At 41.8% G+C, this 19,412-nt stretch overlaps 1 protein-coding gene across 3 annotated transcripts in view; it reads left to right on the top strand.

Annotated features, from left to right (window-relative positions):
* Positions 1–19,412, top strand: part of SLC1A2 (solute carrier family 1 member 2) — an 80,870-nt gene that overhangs the window by 45,019 nt on the left and 16,439 nt on the right. The window contains exons 2-7 of one of the 3 annotated variants that reach the window (XM_065683161.1): positions 815–954; positions 3,292–3,444; positions 4,063–4,313; positions 7,900–8,068; positions 15,489–15,615; positions 18,326–18,559. In XM_065683161.1, the coding sequence (XP_065539233.1) occupies positions 815–954; positions 3,292–3,444; positions 4,063–4,313; positions 7,900–8,068; positions 15,489–15,615; positions 18,326–18,559 (1,074 nt within the window). Of the gene's footprint in view, positions 1–814; positions 955–3,291; positions 3,445–3,865; positions 3,953–4,062; positions 4,314–7,899; positions 8,069–15,488; positions 15,616–18,325; positions 18,560–19,412 lie in introns of those variants that run through there. The other 2 variants (XM_065683163.1, XM_065683164.1) reach the window with 2 other exon arrangements.

Genomic DNA, 19,412 nt, shown 5'->3' with positions numbered 1-19,412 from the left:
CATTTGAATATCTTGTATATAAAAAGGGAGTCTTGCTAATGATTTCCCAGGTGTTGAAAAAGTTAGAGGCATGGCTTTCAAAGTCATGCACTCATGTCCATATCACCTACTCAAACATGCACCAGTGTTAGTCTAAAACCTTTTTCTCTCACCCCAACAATTTAATAAAATCAAAGGTTTTCTTGGGGAATGTGTTGTTTTCTGACTAATTTTCAGTAGGGGTTGTTCAAGTCTCATTAGAACAAAGTTGAAAAAGATTCTCTTGAGATCATTCCAATTATATTAAAATGTTAATACTGAAATGGAACATTTTGGGAAGATGAAGCAAAATATTATGGAATGCTTTATTTTGCAAATAAACCCTCATTTTAAAACTCTTTTCCTGAATTAGTATTACAGAATATACAAAAATCTGCACTTCCCTGCTCATAGAAACTTCGTTCTCCAGCCATCTCCCCTACTTTAAGTAGACAGCCATTATTTTGGGAGAAAGTGAATTTTCCAGCTCAAAACCAATAGTTGAGTCCATGAAAAAGTTGAGATGATGTGTCCAGTGAAACAGTTCTGTTTACATCCCCACCCTTTGAGACAACAACAAAAAAAATACATTAAAAGCTACACCTTTAGAGGGACAAGCTGTTGCCATTTCGAAGACTTCTCCATAGCAGTTAATATACAGTGTCTGTGAAATGCGGAAAGCGATGGAACATGCATCAGGTTCCCCAGTTATATATGGTGGAAGTAATCCAGACTTTCCTCTCACTTCTGTCGTCTTGCGCTATAACTTTTGCTTAACTTCCGTTTTTTATTCTAGTGCCAACAATATGCCTAAGCAAGTAGAAGTGCGGATGCATGAAAGTCATTTAAATCCCGTGGAGCACAGATCCAGGAACATATGTGTTCAGTTCTGCCAGTCGCTCCATAGGAATCTGCTCCTGACTCTAACGGTCTTCGGTAAGCTACTTCTGCTGATCTGGATATGCAGTATGCATCTGTATTTGTCTGTCTAGTCCCACAGACCCAGCTGGAACAGCTGAAAAGCCAGAGAGTAGATAGGATGCCCACAGGCATTATCACAGAATCAGAGACTAATTTGAGTTAGAAGGGACTTTAAAGCTCATCCAGTTCCAACCCCCTGCCATGGGCAGGGACATCTTCCACTAGACCAGGTTGCTCAAAGCCCCATCCAACCTGGCCTTGAACACTGCCAGGGATGGGGCAGCCACAGCTTCTCTGGGCATCCTGTGCCAGTGCCTCAGTACCCTCGCAGGGAAGAACTTCTCCCTAAGATCTCATCTAAATCTCCCCTCTGTCAGTTTAAAGCTGTTTGCCCTTGTCCTGTCACTACAGGAGCCCCTCTCCAGATTTTTTGTTGTCAAAAGCCCCTCTCCAGATGTTTTGTTGGCCCCTTTAGGCACTGGAAGCTGCTCTAAGGTCTCCCTGCAGCCTTCACCAGCAAAGATTCTCCACTGCCCCTTTAGTTCAGGTGTGCAGGGTGTTACTGACACAGCATGGAGCGAACCCATGCCACTGCAATACCTTCTGCATCTGGTGTTGACCGGAGTGTGATCTAAGTCCCAAGGCCGATCACATCAATGTCATTCAGTAGAACTAAATCCACTACACATCTTTTTTTCTAAGCTATTTGGGGAGTTGGGGGGAAGACAAAACTCTTCAAAATTTTCTTCCCTTCATCTTTTATCTCACAGTTCATCCTCTGCTGCTTTTAAGGTTGTCCCCTCTTCGTATTTGTAAGCCAGTGCTCCATGATCTCATCCTGAATGTTGCCTCTGGCTTTAGCAGCTTCCAAATATGGAACAGTTTGACATTTTACTGTGGTTCACTGGCTCTTTGCCTGTTTCTTTTTCACTGAAAGACTAACAGCCAAATGCAGCAAATTCATACACATACGCTATTTTGTTATTGTTTTAAAGACCAGCTGCAGCTGGTCTAGAGCTGCAAATTTCACATCCATAATTTTCAGCCTTCGAAACTCATACCACTGAAATGTTTAGACTGTATTTGCATTGAAACATTTTTAGAAGGTGCCTGATGCAGTTCCAGAAAATATTTCAAATACATATATATTTTCCACTGTATGAAAATGATTCTTCAAAGAGTCGTAGTTGTTGCAAATCATAATTTAGGCTTTGCTGTCAAGTTTTATTACACTTGAGAATTTGGCTTGGGACCAGGAAAATAAAGGCATTCTGGATGTAAACATAAAGTATCCATTCACAAAGACCATGTTATGGAAGTGAACATGGCCTTTCTGTTGCTATAGACTATTCTTCAACATTCTCAGTCTGGAGAGAGGGGTTTAGATCTGTACAGTGATAACACCTAAGTGATGAAAGGATTGTTTTTGTTTTGAGAATGCGAGCGCAAGGATGCAAACCATTAGAGGGAAGGAGTAATAAATGAGTACTGAGAATCAAGAGAAAGAAATTTTTTACAACGAGGGTAAAATACTGGTACAGGTTTCCCAGAGAGGTGATGGTCCACAAGCCTGAAGATATTCAAGGTGAGGCTGGATGTGCTTCTGGGCAACCAGATCTAACTGAAGATGTCCCTCCTCATTGCAGGGGGGCTGGACTAGATGATCTTTGAAGGTCCCTTCCAACCAAAACCATTCTGTGATACTATGATAAGTTTTCTTCAGCTTATTGCAGATCAGGCACTCCCTTCTAAAACCACCCAAGTGAAACTTGAATCTGTTTCCCTCACAAGACTATTTCCTGCACAAGACAGTCTTTCTTGCAGGGTTTTTCTTAGCCTGTAAAATAACTACTCACACTGACCTTGTTTTCAGGTGGTACTATTCTTATATTGAGAGCTAGATGTCATACTCTGAAGAGCTGGGTCCTAACCTGGCTTTCTTATCAATTCTCTATAGCCTTACAGAAATCACATCTTCGTGCCTGTAGCACAATGATATGAATTATCTGTGACTATCCCTCAATATATTGCAGTACCTACACAGTATTATTAAACCTCAGTAACATCAGTTTGCAGCAAATTTGTATTGCAGGATAGTGCATCAGGTGTAATCTCAGCTGGCAGAAGATTCTACATCACTACAACTTCTCTTTAATCATAAGAGACATGATAACTGTGTTACAACTTCATATTAATCAGGGGGATAAGCCTCCCAAAATTGTCTCTGTACCAAAAATCTTCTTCGTTATTGCCTAATGTAACCATTTTTCTTCCAGGCTAATCTTAATAGTAATTGATGTATGTTCAGGTATATTTATGTTGCTTAGTTGTTCTCTTTTACTCTTCTTCTAGGTGTCATCCTGGGTGCAGTCTGTGGGGGTCTTCTTCGTCTAGCAACTCCTATTGACCCTGACATCATCATGTTAATAGCCTTCCCAGGAGATATACTTATGAGGATGCTAAAAATGCTGATCCTCCCTTTAATTATCTCCAGTTTAATCACAGGTAAGATCTATTAGCCATAAATACTTTAAGATGCTTGCTACAGATACCACCTGGTTTGCTTTTTCCAATGTAAGAAGAGTAATAGTGTGATCCTGTCAGGAATTTTACAGTTGAAGTGTGTATTTCAGAATTATTTTCTGATTAACTTCATTTGCCTTAATACATAGATGGTCCAGTGAATTTATTTTCAAACATATGTACACATACTACCTTCTTGAGCAGCAGAAATTTCTTAATATGCTGTTTCACTTAATTCATGGGTTGGACCTTATAAATAAGATATCATGATACTAATGAGCCTAGCTTTCTTAAAGCTGTGGTGTCAGCTTTAATTTTGCAGCAATCAAGGACAATCAAGGACAAAGATAGTAGGATATCTTCTTTATTTATCAATGTCTCCTCTTAAATGGTTTCCTTTAAATTAGTACCGGCAGACATTGTTCACAGAAGAACTGGAGGGAGAATCTATCTAGTGGTGAGAATTTTACAAGGACAAAAGTGGGCACCTGTAGGTGGTCATTAAACTTTGTGAAGTATAACAGATTTTATTTGATTATTATTGAATTGGATATTGAGCCTCAATGTATTTGTTTGTTTCTTAAAATAAAACACCTGCAGGACTGTCTGGTTTAGATGCTAAAGCAAGTGGCCGATTGGGTACAAGAGCCATGGTCTACTACATGTCCACCACTATTATTGCTGCTGTGCTGGGTGTGATTTTGGTTTTAGCCATCCATCCAGGGAATCCAAAACTCAGAAAACAGCTTGGTCAAGGGAAGAAGAACGATGAAGTATCTAGTCTGGATGCTTTCTTGGATCTGATCCGAAATCTGTTCCCTGAAAATTTAGTCCAGGCTTGCTTTCAGCAGGTAAATCTTTCTAATCCTTGATAATGTTTTTTTTACATCTTTTACTCACCAGGGTTGTCTATGTTATTGCTTAGGTAAATGACAGAAATGCAAACAGACAGGTCTTAATTCTTGAGCAGGTAAATGAAAGAATGTTATTTATAGCTGCTTTGTTTTTTATTTAAATTCACAGATTATTTTTTTTAAGAAGATGATTTTAAGTTTGTTATTAAGTAAACTTATTTTTTTCCCCTCACTTTTATACAGTATATATGATCATGAATTCTGGCTTGGGAATGAACAGCTGATGCATTATGAAATCTTTCACCCAGGTTGATTTGATCTTGGTTGTTAGTTACAGAGCTGGTGGTTTTGCAATGCCCTATTTTTAATATATGGATGATCCTCATTTCAGCTCATTGCCAGTGGAAATGTACCCCAAAACTCAACCTCTCATAACTTCTATTGCTGTATTAGAGTCCAGACCATGTGCGGATCATATACTGAAGTGTTTGGCCCACCTACAGGTGGCTCCATCAGGCCAGGTCTGAGCCATCTGGGGTGCCTCAGAAGAAGGATGCTTGCAGCAAGTGCTGCTTGCTCTGACGGGGGATAATTTTGTCAAAAAGGTTTTCCCCAATGCTTAATCAAAACAGCTTACTTCAAGGGGTAAAATAAATGATCAGTGCCTGATTCCTAATTTCTGCTTGTGCATATTTCTTCTATGTAAGCTGGTTTTTTCCTACAACTAATTTGTTTTGCAATAATGCAGACTTACTTTCTTTTTCTTTTTTTTTTTTTTTTTTTTAATGGAACAGGGTTTGTTGCCAAACCTGCTCTTAAGTGTTCCTATATGAAATGGCATGATATCTGGAGCTGTGGTTATGGCTGAAGAATAAAGTGAAGAGGGGATGGGAGAAGAGGCCTTGGGGGATGGAAGAATTGAGGGCAACCTAGGCTGCCAAAAGGGCTTGGATTGCTTCACTTCTTTGGGCTTCCACATAAAAACACATAGTCCTTGGGGCTTTAAAGGCAGAACATTCTCAATATTTCCAAATCATAATGGGAATGTCAGTTATGTGGTCAAACTGTGGGTGGCTAAACATCACATGTAATGTGAAATACAGTTTTGCAAAATTGAGTGAGGGGAGAGCAGGCTGCTTATGGGTTTTTTCTTCATTTTCCTCATTCGAACTGTGGAAGAGAGGAGAGTTAAATTTCTGGTCAGTTGAAAGTGGTCAAATATCTCAACAAAGCGACTAAAAGCAGGAGAAAGAACAGCTAAGCTACCTGTGTTCAGTAGTTTCCTTGGGTCCTTAATATTGCTTTTTCAGGGTGTGTAATGTCAATGTTCAGGTCATTTCACTAGTTATGGATCACCAAATTCATTGCAGGTTTTCAAACTTAGTCAAAAAAGCTGATGAACTTTTTGGCTTTGCAGTCTTTAATTTTACCTGATTCCAACCTAATTGCCAGTGAAAGCCTCTGCCACAAAGCCACATTTCATTTGCAAAGTCACACTCCTTTCCACATGGAACTTGTGCCTTCTGTTAGCCTTAACTTCTTCTTAAGGCATGAGGCTCTACTTCTCTCTCTCTTTATTTAGGAGGAAAAGTAACTGCTTTTAATGGTGTCAGCATATGTGTTTTCTACCTACATGTATGCAGTGTCTCTCCATGAGTGTTCAGTGTTACCAGGTTGCCTTAGGAGGAAGCCATTTGTTGCAGAAATCCTGTGAAGAATGATCTTGAGGAGTGCACAGCAATGGTACTGTGTCTCTGTGGTCTGTGGGAGAGTTTTACATGCCTTTCTTTGCAGCCAGGTAAAAAGCAATGAAGGGATTCACTTGCAATTTTGAGACTGTTCATTTGCAAACTGCACTTTGGACCATCATGGCTTTTCAATATCTCTTGAATTTTTGTATGATCCACAAGAAAATCTTATTTATAATGCAAAGGGTTGTTCCATCAGAGACTTAAGATCTTATGTGCCATGAAAGAGAATGGGACTATCATCTACAAATATGACTGTGGCATTTAAATGGTTTTCTAGCCTCAGACGTTGTTGTCAGAATCCATATTTGATGTTTAGCTCAGCCTTTTTAGTGACTGGCTGTGTGCAAAGAAGGGCTGAGGACCTTTGACTGTTGTGGAATTTGTGAGTGTGTACAGTTTAATGTTAGTTTAATTTCTGGGACTCTATTCTTACGTTGTGGATACCTCACATAAAAAAAAATTGTGTTGACAACATCCCTCAGATAAAATTTAACTCTGAAAAAAAGTAAATGTGCAGGAATGTTGGGTTGTTTCAGGACAACTATAGAGTTTCTCATACAAAGCTGTGTAGAATTTCTGTCTATATCCCCCCTTCTTGATTTGGACAGCAGGGTTTGAAAGGAGGGACGTAAGGTATTTTAAAAACTATCAGTTTTTAAACCACAAGGTTTTTAAAACCTTAAAAAAAAAAAAAAAAAAAAAAAAACAACCAAAACTGAAGGAATACAAAAAAGCAAAAAACCAAACAACCGTAAGGTTTTAAAATACATGGATTGAATCTGGATCATCATCCTTTGAACTAAAACATCCAACTCAAGAGGAAAGAGGTGCAATGTTCTTTGAAAAGCTAATGTACCATTTCCGATGCCTTGCTCAAACATGCTTCTAGGAACAAGGGAAGTAGGGAGCAGATGGGAAACCATGGCAAACCAGTCATAGCTTTCTAACCATTTTGCTGGTCCCAAAGCCATGAAGCAGCAGGAAAGGCTCAAGGTGTGAAGCAGGAGGAAAATAACCCTTCTAAAAGCAGCAAGTCACAGATCTCTTTTTCCGCTTCTTCTGCCTTTTTTCCTAGCTGTAAACTCAAGCCCATGTCTCCCCTACCATTCCTTTGTAGCTTTCCCTAGACTCTGTCTTTCATGTGCCAGGAAGGTTGTAGATCCATTCAGATGCTGATATCATCTCTTTTTGAGGTGGTCGGATTTGATTTCATAGGTATCTTTGATAGGCAGCTTTGATAACTTGTCTTTTGTCTGTCACTCACAGTATTTTAATTGGAGAGCTCAGGGGACTGTATATTCCATTTTGAGCTCTTGCAGTCACCAAGCGAGGTGTTGGAAATGCCCTAAGTTTTTGTTTTGACTTAACAATCAAACTATGATAACTTTAGGTGGGCAGACCAAACTGAATAACAAGCCTTGCTGCAGAGTTGCTGCTGTGACTGATCTTAGAGGAGCCTGTCTTTTGGTTCTAAATAAATGGTATCAATGTGTAACGTACAATCTGTGAAACACTGTTTGTGAGCCATCGGGACAAAGGGGCTAACTAGCTGTAAAATATTACAATGTAGTGGTAATGAGCAAGTATTTGCCATACTTTTCACACTAAAGTCATGAGGAAAACTCCCAGGACTTTGTGACACTTGGAACGACTGAAAAACAAACTTATTTTTGGAAGAGGGGTAAGAGGTTGTGGAATGCATGTCTAATCCTTAAAAAATATAGTTCATTGGAATTTCAAGTGAAGACTGGTTTTATTATTTTTTCCTGATCTCCCATACGGATTGCATTCAGTCTGTTTCCATTCTCATCCTCCCTTTTTATTGCCTTCAGATCCAAACTGTCACCAAGAAAGTGCTGGTGCCACCACCAATAGAAGAAACACCTAATGTCACTGACTCTGCTTTTGCTCTGATGAATGAGACAGTGCGTGAAGCACCAGCAGAAGCCCAGCTGGTCATTAAGAAGGGACTTGAATTTAAGGATGGCATGAATGTCCTGGGTAGGAAAACTTTTTGCCTGTCAAATATGTACATCATATTGTATGACACAACTTTTGGCTGTGACTGGGTAACCAGTGTTTTCTGATTTCCTCTTCGGTACAAGTTTAATCTCCCCAAATAATCAGCAAATATTATCACCTACTGGGCTGCCCACTGATCTCTGAGATAAAAATCTAATGGTCTTCTGAGAGATATGACTGTGTCACAGAAACAAGCAAGTGAATTATTCCATAGCTGTGCAGATATTAATTGGAGTACAGTGGAGAAGCATGCAGGAGGTATCCTTTCATCCTAGAAGTAGCCTACCTAGACTAAAACTAACACTTATTGGCTGAACAGTACGGGAGAGAGGTTTCAGAGCCACCTCTATCCACCCGCTGATGAATTTGAGCTCAGCTGTTTCCAGTAGGTGTCTTGGGCACACTGAACTAGAACTTGTCTTGAGGCAGAGCCTGCAATGAGAGGTGGGGTGTGAACCACACCACCCAAAAAAAATCCAGGGAGGCTTGACACGTCTCTGAGTCACAGCTCCCTCCTTTCATCTCGCCTGCTGACCTTTACCAGCTGCAAATGATGAACAACTGACATTGTGCCATCTTGGCTAGACGAGCCAGCAAGTGGGGGTGATATGAAGGCTTTGCCATCTCCCACCCTTTCTGAGGTACCTGTTTGAGCTGGGGCAGGGGCACACGGGAATGAAGAGCCGCCACACTATTTCTGTTTTCTCCTCTGTGTGCAGACTCACTGTTTTGTCAGCCTGGAAAGGAGTGCTCCTCATTCCTCTTCTTACTTTATGGATGTGGGTGAACTCGGACACAAATTAGCCCTCAATTTTTAGCCTCATTGGCGTGTCTACACTTAAAGATACACATGCTCTGTGGCAGCATGCCCACAGGCTGACACCTGTGCTTATAGAGTCATCCTCAAAGTGGAACAGTATGTGTCAGTATCTCAACCACTGCTTAATCTCACCACTGGGCCATCACTTTTTAGGGGCAAATAAATGGCCCCTTACAGATTCCTTGCAGCTGATGTGCTGCTCCTGCTGACACTGTGGCTGCTGTGCCTGCAGAGCTTCTCCAGGTGTTGGTGAGACAGTTGACAGCAGCTGCTTTGTTTAGATATAGGGGAAACAGCATCAACAAGCTCATAGAACTGTAGGATGGTTTGGATTAGAAGTGACCTTAAAGCTCATCCAGTTCCAACCCCCTGCTACGAGCAGGGACACCTTCCACTAGACCAGGTTGCTCCAAGCCCTGTCCAGCCTGGCCTTGAACACTGCCAGGGATGGGGCAGCCACAGCTTCTTTGGGCAACCTGTGCCAGGGCCTCACCAACCTTTACAGTGAACAGCTTCTTCCTAAGATCTCATCTCAGTCTCCCCTCTGTCAGGTTAAAGCGATTCCACCTCTTCCTGTCACTACAGCCCCTTGTCAAGAGCTGATCAGAGATGATTTATTTCTCTGTGAAGCAGCTGGCTTTACAAGAGCCACTCTTTCAGCCACCTCCGCAGCTCCTCCTTCCATTCAGTGTCTGTGGGCAGAGGAGCTGCTTTTTTTCAAAGCTTCAAATTGCACCCTGCACGAGGCAGCAGATCATTTCTCCTGCTATTATCCTCACCTGCTTTTTTCTTTCTTAAAAACAAACAGTATTTCTCATGTGAGAGTTGCATTGCATTTAGTGCTGGACTTTTTTGTGCAGGAACTGTTACGGATAAGAAAAGAGATAGAAGGCTGAATACAATTCCCACATAAAGGAAATACACAGTTTAGGTGTGGGATTTGCTGTAGTATTTTGACCGATGACTCAAATGTTCCAGAGTTTTGTTTGGTTTTGAATGAAGAAGTGAAAATTGGGGAATTGCCAGCCAGCTTGCATAAACTCTACAAGCCAGGCAAATTTCTGCAAATATGAACCAACTTGACTCTCATGACTAATACAGCAGCTCATTTGGAATTAACGAACAAAACCACCTACTAACATATTCTAGTGCAGTGTCTGAATTCCAGGAAGTTACTTGGTCTTTGACTGAAAAGCTTTAATAATTTCTCTGTGCTCCACAGCGCACAAGCATACGCTTCACTTCCCTATTCAAGTGACTCAACAAAGATAGCTTAGTGCTAAGAAATTACTTCATATCCAGGAGATTGGATTAAAAAGGAAGAAGAAAAAAATCTGGTTGCTAAACCCAGTGTGAGGATATGGGACAGCTTGTCTTTTCCCAGAGTCCCAGTAGCTGAAATTCCCTTCTGTTGAATACTTTTGTGTCCTGATGGATTTTTCCTTAGGAATTTCCCAGTTGAGTTCACACATATTTTAAATGCTGAAATCGTATTATGACAAGACTACCTAGCCTCAAAGGGTAGCTTAAGATTCAAACTGTTTCAGTATCAGTTACTAATCCCACTGAAAATTGCTGGATGTTAAAATTTAGCATTGGAGATACAGCTCCAAAGTAATACATGACAGATGCACTCAGTTGGTTTTTCACACTGATAGTCCAATGCTCCAGATTTTCACACCTAAGCGTTTAAATTTAGGAGCCAAATGTTGCTCTTACTGAATTCTATGATCATGTATCCCCTGATAGCTGGTTTCAGTGAGATTAATCTGCTTAATGGGCATTCTGTGGTTTATCTTAAAGTAAAATCAAAGAATCTTAGAATCCTAGAACAGTTTGGGTTGGAAGGGACCTTAAAGCTTATACAGTTCCAACCCCCAATCACAGGCAGGGACACCTTCCACTAGACCAGGTTGCCCCAAGCCACGTCCAGCCTGGCCTTGAACACTGCCAGGGATGGGGCAGCCACAGCTTCTCTGGGCAACCTGTGCCAGCGCCTCACCACCCTCACAGGGAAGAGCTTCTGCCTAAAATCTAATCTAAATGTCTCCTCTAAATGTCAGATTAAAGCCATTCCCCCTTGTTCTGTCACTACAGGCCCTTGTCAAAAACCCCTCTCCACATTTCTTGTCTGCCCCTTTAGGCACTGGAAGCCTCTCTAAGGTTTCCCCTTAAGGAGCCTTCTCTTCTCCAGGCTGAGCAAGCCCAGATCCTGATGCTGCAATAACGAATACCTGCTTGTCAACTTAAACTTTGTTGGCGAGTTCCTGGAGATTTCTCCAGATCAGTTGGAAGAACTTCTTCCTGATAACTAATCTAAATCTCCCCTCTGTCAGTTTAAAGCCATTTCACAGAATCACAGAATCACAGAATCCCAAGGGTTGGAAGGGACCTAAAAAGATCATCTAGTCCAACCCCCCTGCAAGAGCAGGGTAACCTACAGTACATCACACAGGAACTTGTCCAGGCGGGCCTTGAATATCTCCAGTGTAGGAGACTCCACAACCCCCCTGGGCAACCTGTTCCAGTGCTCTGTCACTCTTACAGTAAAGAAGTTCTTCCTGATGTTAACGTGGAACTTCCTATGTTCCAGTTTACACCCATTGCCCCTTGTCCTATCACTGGATATCACTGAAAAAAGCCTAGCTCCATCATCCTGACACCTACCCTTTACATATTTGTAAACATTGATGAGGTCACCCCTCAGTCTCCTCTTCTCCAAGCTAAAGAGACCCAGCTCCCTCAGCCTCTCCTCATAAGGGAGATGTTCCACTCCCTTAATCATCTTTGTGGCTCTGCGCTGGACTCCTTCAAGCAATTCCCTGTCCTTCTTGAACAGAGGGGCCCAGAACTGGACGCAATATTCCAGATGCGGCCTCACCAATGCTGAGTAGAGGGGGAGGAGAACCTCTCTTGACCTACTAACCACTCCCTTTCTAATGCACCCTAAGATGCCATTTGCCTTCTTGGCCACAAGAGCACATTGCTGGCTCATGGTCATCCTCCTATCCACCAGGACCCCCAGGTCCCTTTCCCCTTCACTACTTTCCAGCAGGTCAACCCCCAACCTGTACTGGTACATGGGGTTGTTCTTCCCCAGATGCAAGACTCTACACTTGCCCTTGTTAAATTTCATCAAGTTTCTCCTCGCCCAACTCTCCAGCCTGTCCAGGTCTCGCTGAATGGCAGCACAGTCTTCTGGTGTGTCAGCCACTCCTCCCAGTTTTGTGTCATCAGCAAACTTGCTGAGGGTGCACTCAGTTCCCTCATCCAGGTCATTGATGAAAATATTAAACAGCACCGGTCCCAGCACCGACCCCTGAGGAACTCCACTAGTCACAGACCTCCAGCTAGATTCTGCGCCATTGACCACAACTCTCTGCCTTCTTCCTTTCAACCAGTTCTCGATCCACCTCACTACTTGATCGTCAAGCCCACACTTCCTTAGCTTATCTATGAGGATGCTGTGGGAGACAGTATCAAATGCCTTACTGAAATCAAGAAAAACCACATCTACCGCTCTACCATCATCCCTCCACCTAGTCACTTCCTCATAGAAGGCTATAAGGTTGGTCATACATGACTTCCCCCTCATAAAACCATGTTGGCTGTTCTTAATGACCCCCTCATCCTTGATATGCCTAGTGATGGAGTCAAGAATAAGTTGTTCCATCACCTTTCCAGGGATGAAGGTAAGGCTGACCGGTCTATAATTACCCGGGTCCTTCTTCTTGCCCTTCTTATAGATTGGTGTGACCTTTGCCATCCGCCAATCCTCAGGCACCTCGCCCGTTTCCCACGACTTACCAAAGATGATGGAAAGTGGCCTAGCAATGACCTCCGCCAGCTCCCTCAGCACCCGTGGGTGCATTCCATCCGGACCCATCGATTTACAGATGTCCAGTTTGCATAGCTGATCCCTAACCCAATCCTCATCTACCAAAGCAAACTCCTCCTTTGTCCTGACTCCTTCTGGGGCTATAGAAATCCGGGGCCCTCGGGGAGAGTCTGCAGGAGTAAAGACAGAGGCAAAGAAGGCATTCAGCACCTCTGCCTTCTTTATATCCTCTGTCTCCAGGGTACCCACTTCGTTCAGCAGTGGGCCTATATTGCCTCTTGTTTTAGTTTTATTTGCTATGTATTTGAAGAAGCCCTTTCTATTGTCTTTAACCCGACTAGCAAGATTGAGTTCCAAGGAGGCCTTAGCTGTCCTAATTGCCTCCCTACATCCTCTAACAACTGTCCTATATTCCTCCCAAGCGGCCAGCCCCTCCTTCCATAATCCATAGATTCTCCTTTTCCACTTGAGTTTGCCCAGCAGCTCCTTGTTTAACCATGCCGGTCTCCTAGATCCCTTACTTGACTTCCTACTCATTGGGACGCTCCGATCCTGAGCTTGGAAGAAGCGGTCCTTGAATGCTAACCAACTATCTTGAGCCCCTTTACCGCCTAGTACACTTTCCCATGAGACTTCCCTTAGCAGTTGACTGAAGAGGCCAAAGTTGGCCCTTCGGAAATCCAGAACTGTGGCTTTGCTAGGTATTCTATTCCTCCCACACAGGATCCTAAACTCCACCATCTCATGGTCACTGCAGCCAAGGCTGCCATTGACCGTCACCACTTCGACCAAACCCTCCTTGTTGGCGAGTACTAAATCTAGCAGCGCTGCTCCCCTAGTTGGTACGTCCACCATTTGCATTAAGAAATTATCATCAATGCACTCGAGGAACCTCCTAGACTGTGAATGACTGGCTGCGTGAGTCTTCCAGCAAATATCGGGGTAGTTAAAGTCCCCCACGACGACTAAGGCATGTAGTCGCGAGGCTACTTCCAGTTGCCTGTAGAAAGCCTCATCAACTCCTTCGTCCTGATCAGGAGGTCTGTAATAGACCCCCACAACTGTATCACCCGTGCCAGTCAGCCCCTTGATTCGTACCCACAGACATTCCACTTGCTCCTCATCCGACCCCGGACAGAACTCAATACATTCTAGTTGCTCTCTCACATAAAGAGCAACTCCACCACCTCGCTTCGCTGACCTATCTTTCCTAAAAAGGACATAGCCATCCATGACCACATTCCAGTCATGTGAACTGTCCCACCATGTCTCTGTAATCGCCACTAGATCATAACCTTTAGCCCGCACACAGACTTCTAACTCCTCCTGTTTATTCCCCATGCTGCGTGCATTGGTGTACAGGCATTTCAGGGAGCCAGTCCTAGTACCCTTTTTCCCCTGCGGGACAGGGTCTAAAGAGCTATCCTTTCCCACAAGTGAAACAAGAGATTGATAGTCCTCCTTAGCCCGCCATCCTTCAATCCCTAGCATGTTCCTCTTGGGCTTGTCCCCAACAGGCCCAGTTAAATCCCCTCCCCCCTTCATAACTAGTTTAAAGCCCTGTCAATAAGCCCTGCTAACTCCTGCCCCAAAACCCTTTTTCTCCTCTGGGACTGGTGTATCCCGCCTGTCACCAGCAAACCAGGTGTCCCATACAGCAGCCCGTGACTGAAAAACCCAAACCCCTGCCTTTGGCACCAGTCACGTAGCCATACATTAACCTGCAGAGTCTTCTTATATATCCCTTCACCCTCGCTTGCAACAGGTATGGAGGCAAACACCACTTGCGCTCCAGACCCTTTAACCAGCCGTCCCAGGGCCCTGTAGTCTCTCTTCATTGCCCTTACGTTCCTCGTAATAATTTCGTCACTGCCAACCTGAAAAACCAGCAGTGGGTAGTAGTCAGACGGCTGCACCAGTTCAGAGAGCTTCTTTTTAACATCTCTAATCCGAGCCCCAGGCAGGCAGCAGACCTCCCTGTGGGGTGGATCTGGTCGACAAATGGGCCCTTCTGTTCCCCTCAGAAGGGAGTCACCCACCACAATTACTCTTCTTTTCTTCTTGGTTGGGGAAGTTCTGAGGTATGTGGGTGAGTGACTAGCCCTGTCACATTTCCCCTTGTCCTGTCACTTCATGCAAAAGTCCCTATCCATTCTCCCACCTTCTTCTCTCACAGACACTTTCTTCATTTAACTGGAATGCTCCTGGCCTGTGAAATTTATGTACCAGTGCTGCTTTTGCCTTTCCCTGTACTCCAAGACTGATTAACTAGTCTGTAGGTTGAATCTGTTGGGAAGTTTTTGTAAAGCTTGAGAAAAACACTCTTGGTCTCTAGTGATTGTTTTAACAACAATGAAGAGTCACGGTACAGCGCTGTATTGCCTCTCCCATTTGCCAGGGGCTATGAGGTTTCTAACAGTTGCGTGGTACTGAGAAGACTAGGGAATAGGTATATCTTTGATGATTGGATCAGTTCAGGAAAAAAGAAAAAAAGAACACCACATAGTTGAGCTGTGAAAATGCAAGTTAGTAAAATATTGAAGAATAAAAGATGTTCTGGTTAAGATCATGTAAGGGGAGAGTGACTTCATATTAAAACCCCCCAGGAGGTGTGTAATACTTTATAGTTCTGAAAACTGTATTAGCAATTAGTATCAAGGCATTGACAAGGTTCAAAACCTTCCTAAAATCTATGGATTTATGTGTGCTTTTTTTTTTGTCCTGTGAATTTTTTCCAATAGGTTTGATAGGATTCTTTATTGCTTTTGGCATTGCTATGGGGAAAATGGGAGAACAGGCCAAGATGATGGTGGATTTCTTCAACATCCTGAATGAGATTGTAATGAAGTTGGTAACTATGATCATGTGGTAAGTTTGAAGTTTTAACTTCTAGAACAAAAAAAAATATTTGAACCAACCTTATAAACCCTCAGTATAGTGACCACAATTTGTTAGTAAACAATGTAATTAAATAGTTCATTTCTTAAAGCCTTAACAGGTGTGTTAGAACCATAGCAGCATTATTTCTAGTGGGTGAGGATTATTAAGGACTCAATTTGAAACATTTCTGAATTGTTATGAATTAAATCCAAGGCATGCAGGTACTATCAAAGGCCTTCAAATACCACATTGATTATGGAAGCTCATTACACAGAAAGACACATGAGCAAGCAAGAACACCCCACATCAGAATATCCAAATCTTCCTGGGAGGCTAGCAGGTTATTAGCTAGGAGGTACGATTACAAAGAAGCCTGGAGACACACTTTCTTCGCTGTCTTCTGTAGTAAAAATACTTTACCACCAAATAAAATTCCATCAGTTTTCAGTGATGCATAGTCCCTCCACCCATGGTTTCTGCAGGATCTGTGTCTTACAGCCTTGCCACAATGGGGTCACTGGAAGTATACCCATTTGTAATAACGGGGCCTTGCTTGTCTTCAAGGGGGTGATTTTACCCCATTAGGACTGAGCCCTTCTTCACATTTCTGGAAGGGGATTCTCTCTTTCTTTTTTTTTTTTTTTTTTTTTGTTTTTTCTTATGAGATGTTTCTTCCAAGGGCTTCCCCAGAGCAGTTTGTGCACAGTGCCAAGTGTGGCCATACCGCACAAATCTGGTTTTTCAGAACATAAAAAGGCATTATACTGCTGTGTTTCATACCTCGCAGGTCTTTGAGAGCAGAAATAGGCACTCTACTACAATATGTGTATCATGGCTCATTGCTCCCCATGATTCCCTGGTGGCCCTGGAAGGGGTTTCCTGAGTTACAGGCCTGCAGTATGCCTCTTCTCTGAGGTTCCAGTTGGTAGAAAAGGAAGCAGGGTGCCTGAGGTGCAAGTATCCAGCATCATCAGAATTTCAAAGGGAGACTGTTTTGCAAGACTGATGCAGATAGTGACAGTGATGTGGAAATGTCTAAAGCAAAAGAAAGAACATGAAGCAATTACTTTCATTCCTATTGTGTTTCTGCTTTTCTGTAGGCAATCTTGCTGCATAAAAATGCAGTTGGTTTTATTTACAAAACCTTGCTGTTCTCAAGTCTGTAAAGAAATTGTGACTATACTCTTGTAACACTTCAAGAGCTAGAATTTACTCTTACTTAGCACCAATTGGTACACCCAAGACACAGTACCTTGCCCACAGTATAAATTGTCTCTAGTAGTGTTGCAATATCAGGAAATCATGCAAGATTCAAGATATTCACTATAACTGTTTTGGGTTTTTTTACTGATGTGCTTTTTATTCCTCTTGAGAAAGGAAGCTGATGTTGAGAATTCCACTTGTTCATCTGTGTCTAGAATTTTTAAAGAACTGTTGTGGCCAAAAGCAGTTTTTAAAATGTGTGTTTATAAAGACAAATGCACTTCTTCATGCAGGGTTACGTTCTGTTTGGTTTATGATTTCTCTGCACAGAGAACTGTAACCCCCGTGGCAACTCCAGACTCTCAGGAGCATGGCATTGCTACACGAGCATAAAACAAAGCAGATGTCTGGCTCTGACACTGTGTAATTCTTTATAAGATATATGTTTTGTCAAGTTCATTGAAATATGGCTTTTATGATAACTGCTGTAACAGCTGGCCTTGCATTTCAAGTGTGCTTTCAAGGTTTGGGGCGCACTGCTTGATAGACCATGAGATGATTCTTAAGATGTTTCTTACATAAAACATGAAGCACCTTTATTCTGAAAGCCAGTTTCCTTTGTATGGTTTTTAATTAAGCATCCAAATCACTAATTCCTTTTGAAAAGATGTGTTACCATTTATTTTCAGAGAACCATCTTTTTACTGTTTCTCCACTGTTACACACATTACTTCCCGCTTGCGTTTTATGAAACAGATAGAGTGAATGTCATTTAAAATTATGTAGGATAATAATCTTTATCAGTGTATGTATAAATATTCTATCCATGCACTCTCAGGCATTTCTCACTGTTACATTTTTTAAAGAATATCCATTAATTTCAAATCTTTCTACTACCAACCTGTGCTACTGTTATCACCCTATTTAAAAGTTCTGTTTATGTTCACATGACTGAGGTGACAAAAACCCTGCCCTAAGTAAGGAAAGCACATAATTAATGAAGAATCCATGAGCTAAAAAATATTTGTCCAAATTATTTAAAGAACATAACAGAATCATTTACAGCCTTCAGAATAAGTGATTCATTTCAACAAATAATTTAACTGAAGCAAATAATGCAACTCTCTGAAACCAGGTAAACAATGGGTTGTAAAAGTCATGTATTAAAAACAAGTACTAAGCCAATCTTCATAATGATCCAAGCCTATGTAATATTATAATGTTTTTGTACAATGTTATTCCAGGATCGAAGACTTTTCAGGAAATGCATATTCCATTGGAATAAAATGGAGTAGATGGGGCATTTGCTGGAGATAGCCATTATTTTTTAAAAGATGTGAAAGCTATCCATTGAATTTCCATCAATTCCTGAACTGCATCTCAGTGTTGAGCCTGAGAGCCGCTACCCTTCCTCCAGTCTCTACTCTGTTAAGGACAATTTTTATGACTACAAGGCAAAGACTGGTTCTTGTTTATGCTTGTTCTCTTTCTCCAGGTACTCCCCTTTGGGCATTGCTTGCCTCATTTGTGGAAAAATCATTGCAATCAAGGACTTAGAAGTAGTTGCTAGACAACTTGGCATGTACATGGTCACTGTGATTGTGGGTCTCCTCATTCATGGAGGGATCTTCCTGCCTCTGCTCTACTTTGTGATAACAAGGAAAAGCCCATTTTCCTTCCTTGCTGGGATTTTCCAGGCATGGATCACAGCGCTAGGCACAGCTTCCAGGTACAATTGAGAAATAATGTCTTGCTTTATTTTTTAGCAGATTCTTAGCTGCTGTTTAGAGACAGTCCATGTGCTGTTCTGGTCTTTGCTGCAAAATCGTCTTATGCTATTGAATAACAACTATTTTAAATCCAGCATGTTGAAATAAACAAAAATAACCACACAGCTTCAGCATTTTATAGAGAGGTTGTACAGCCAGCTGCAGAGAGTTGAGAGACACACTCTTTATTTTCCAATCTGGCATTGACCAAATGACTTGTGCAAATTGTGTTACCCTGTACTTGTACCTAACCTAGGAAACAGTGATAATTCTATTTATTTTGAAAGCATGTTAATACCAGTCTCATTGCATTGCAAGAAAAAAATAAACAGTGCTAGGTTTCAAGAAAGAAATAAAAAAACCCACCCACCTAATTCTTTTATCTGTGCAGAGTAAGGACACTTCATTGAAGATCTGAGCACTTTTAGACTCATTGTTAATGAACAGAACATATTCAACAAAGTATGTAGGCAACTTACCTCTCAGTAATATGTTGATATTTTGCATTGGGGCAGTCAGTAGCTTTGTATTAAAAATATTTTTCAGTTAAATGCCATATTTTAAAGTGTTTTTCTTCAATAAATGTTTTATTTGTGAAGAAAATATAATCTTCCATTTTAATTAAAAAGTTGAAGACAAAAAAGCCTAGTTCAAAACTGACCATCAGAAAAGTAGTATTATGATTTCAGGAATGCCTTGAAAGAATTGTAATTCATCTACCTCTTTTGGCCAACCCAAATCACTCTACTGAATGACTTCCGCCCTGATGAACAAGAGGCTCTGAGGGGATCTTACTCACGTGCGTAAATATCC

This window comes from Lathamus discolor, chromosome 6 (assembly GCF_037157495.1).
Source record: "Lathamus discolor isolate bLatDis1 chromosome 6, bLatDis1.hap1, whole genome shotgun sequence".
Taxonomy (NCBI): Eukaryota; Metazoa; Chordata; class Aves; order Psittaciformes; family Psittacidae; genus Lathamus; species Lathamus discolor.
Note: the sequence above shows the minus strand (reverse complement) of the source record. Positions and strands in the feature narration are given on the sequence as shown.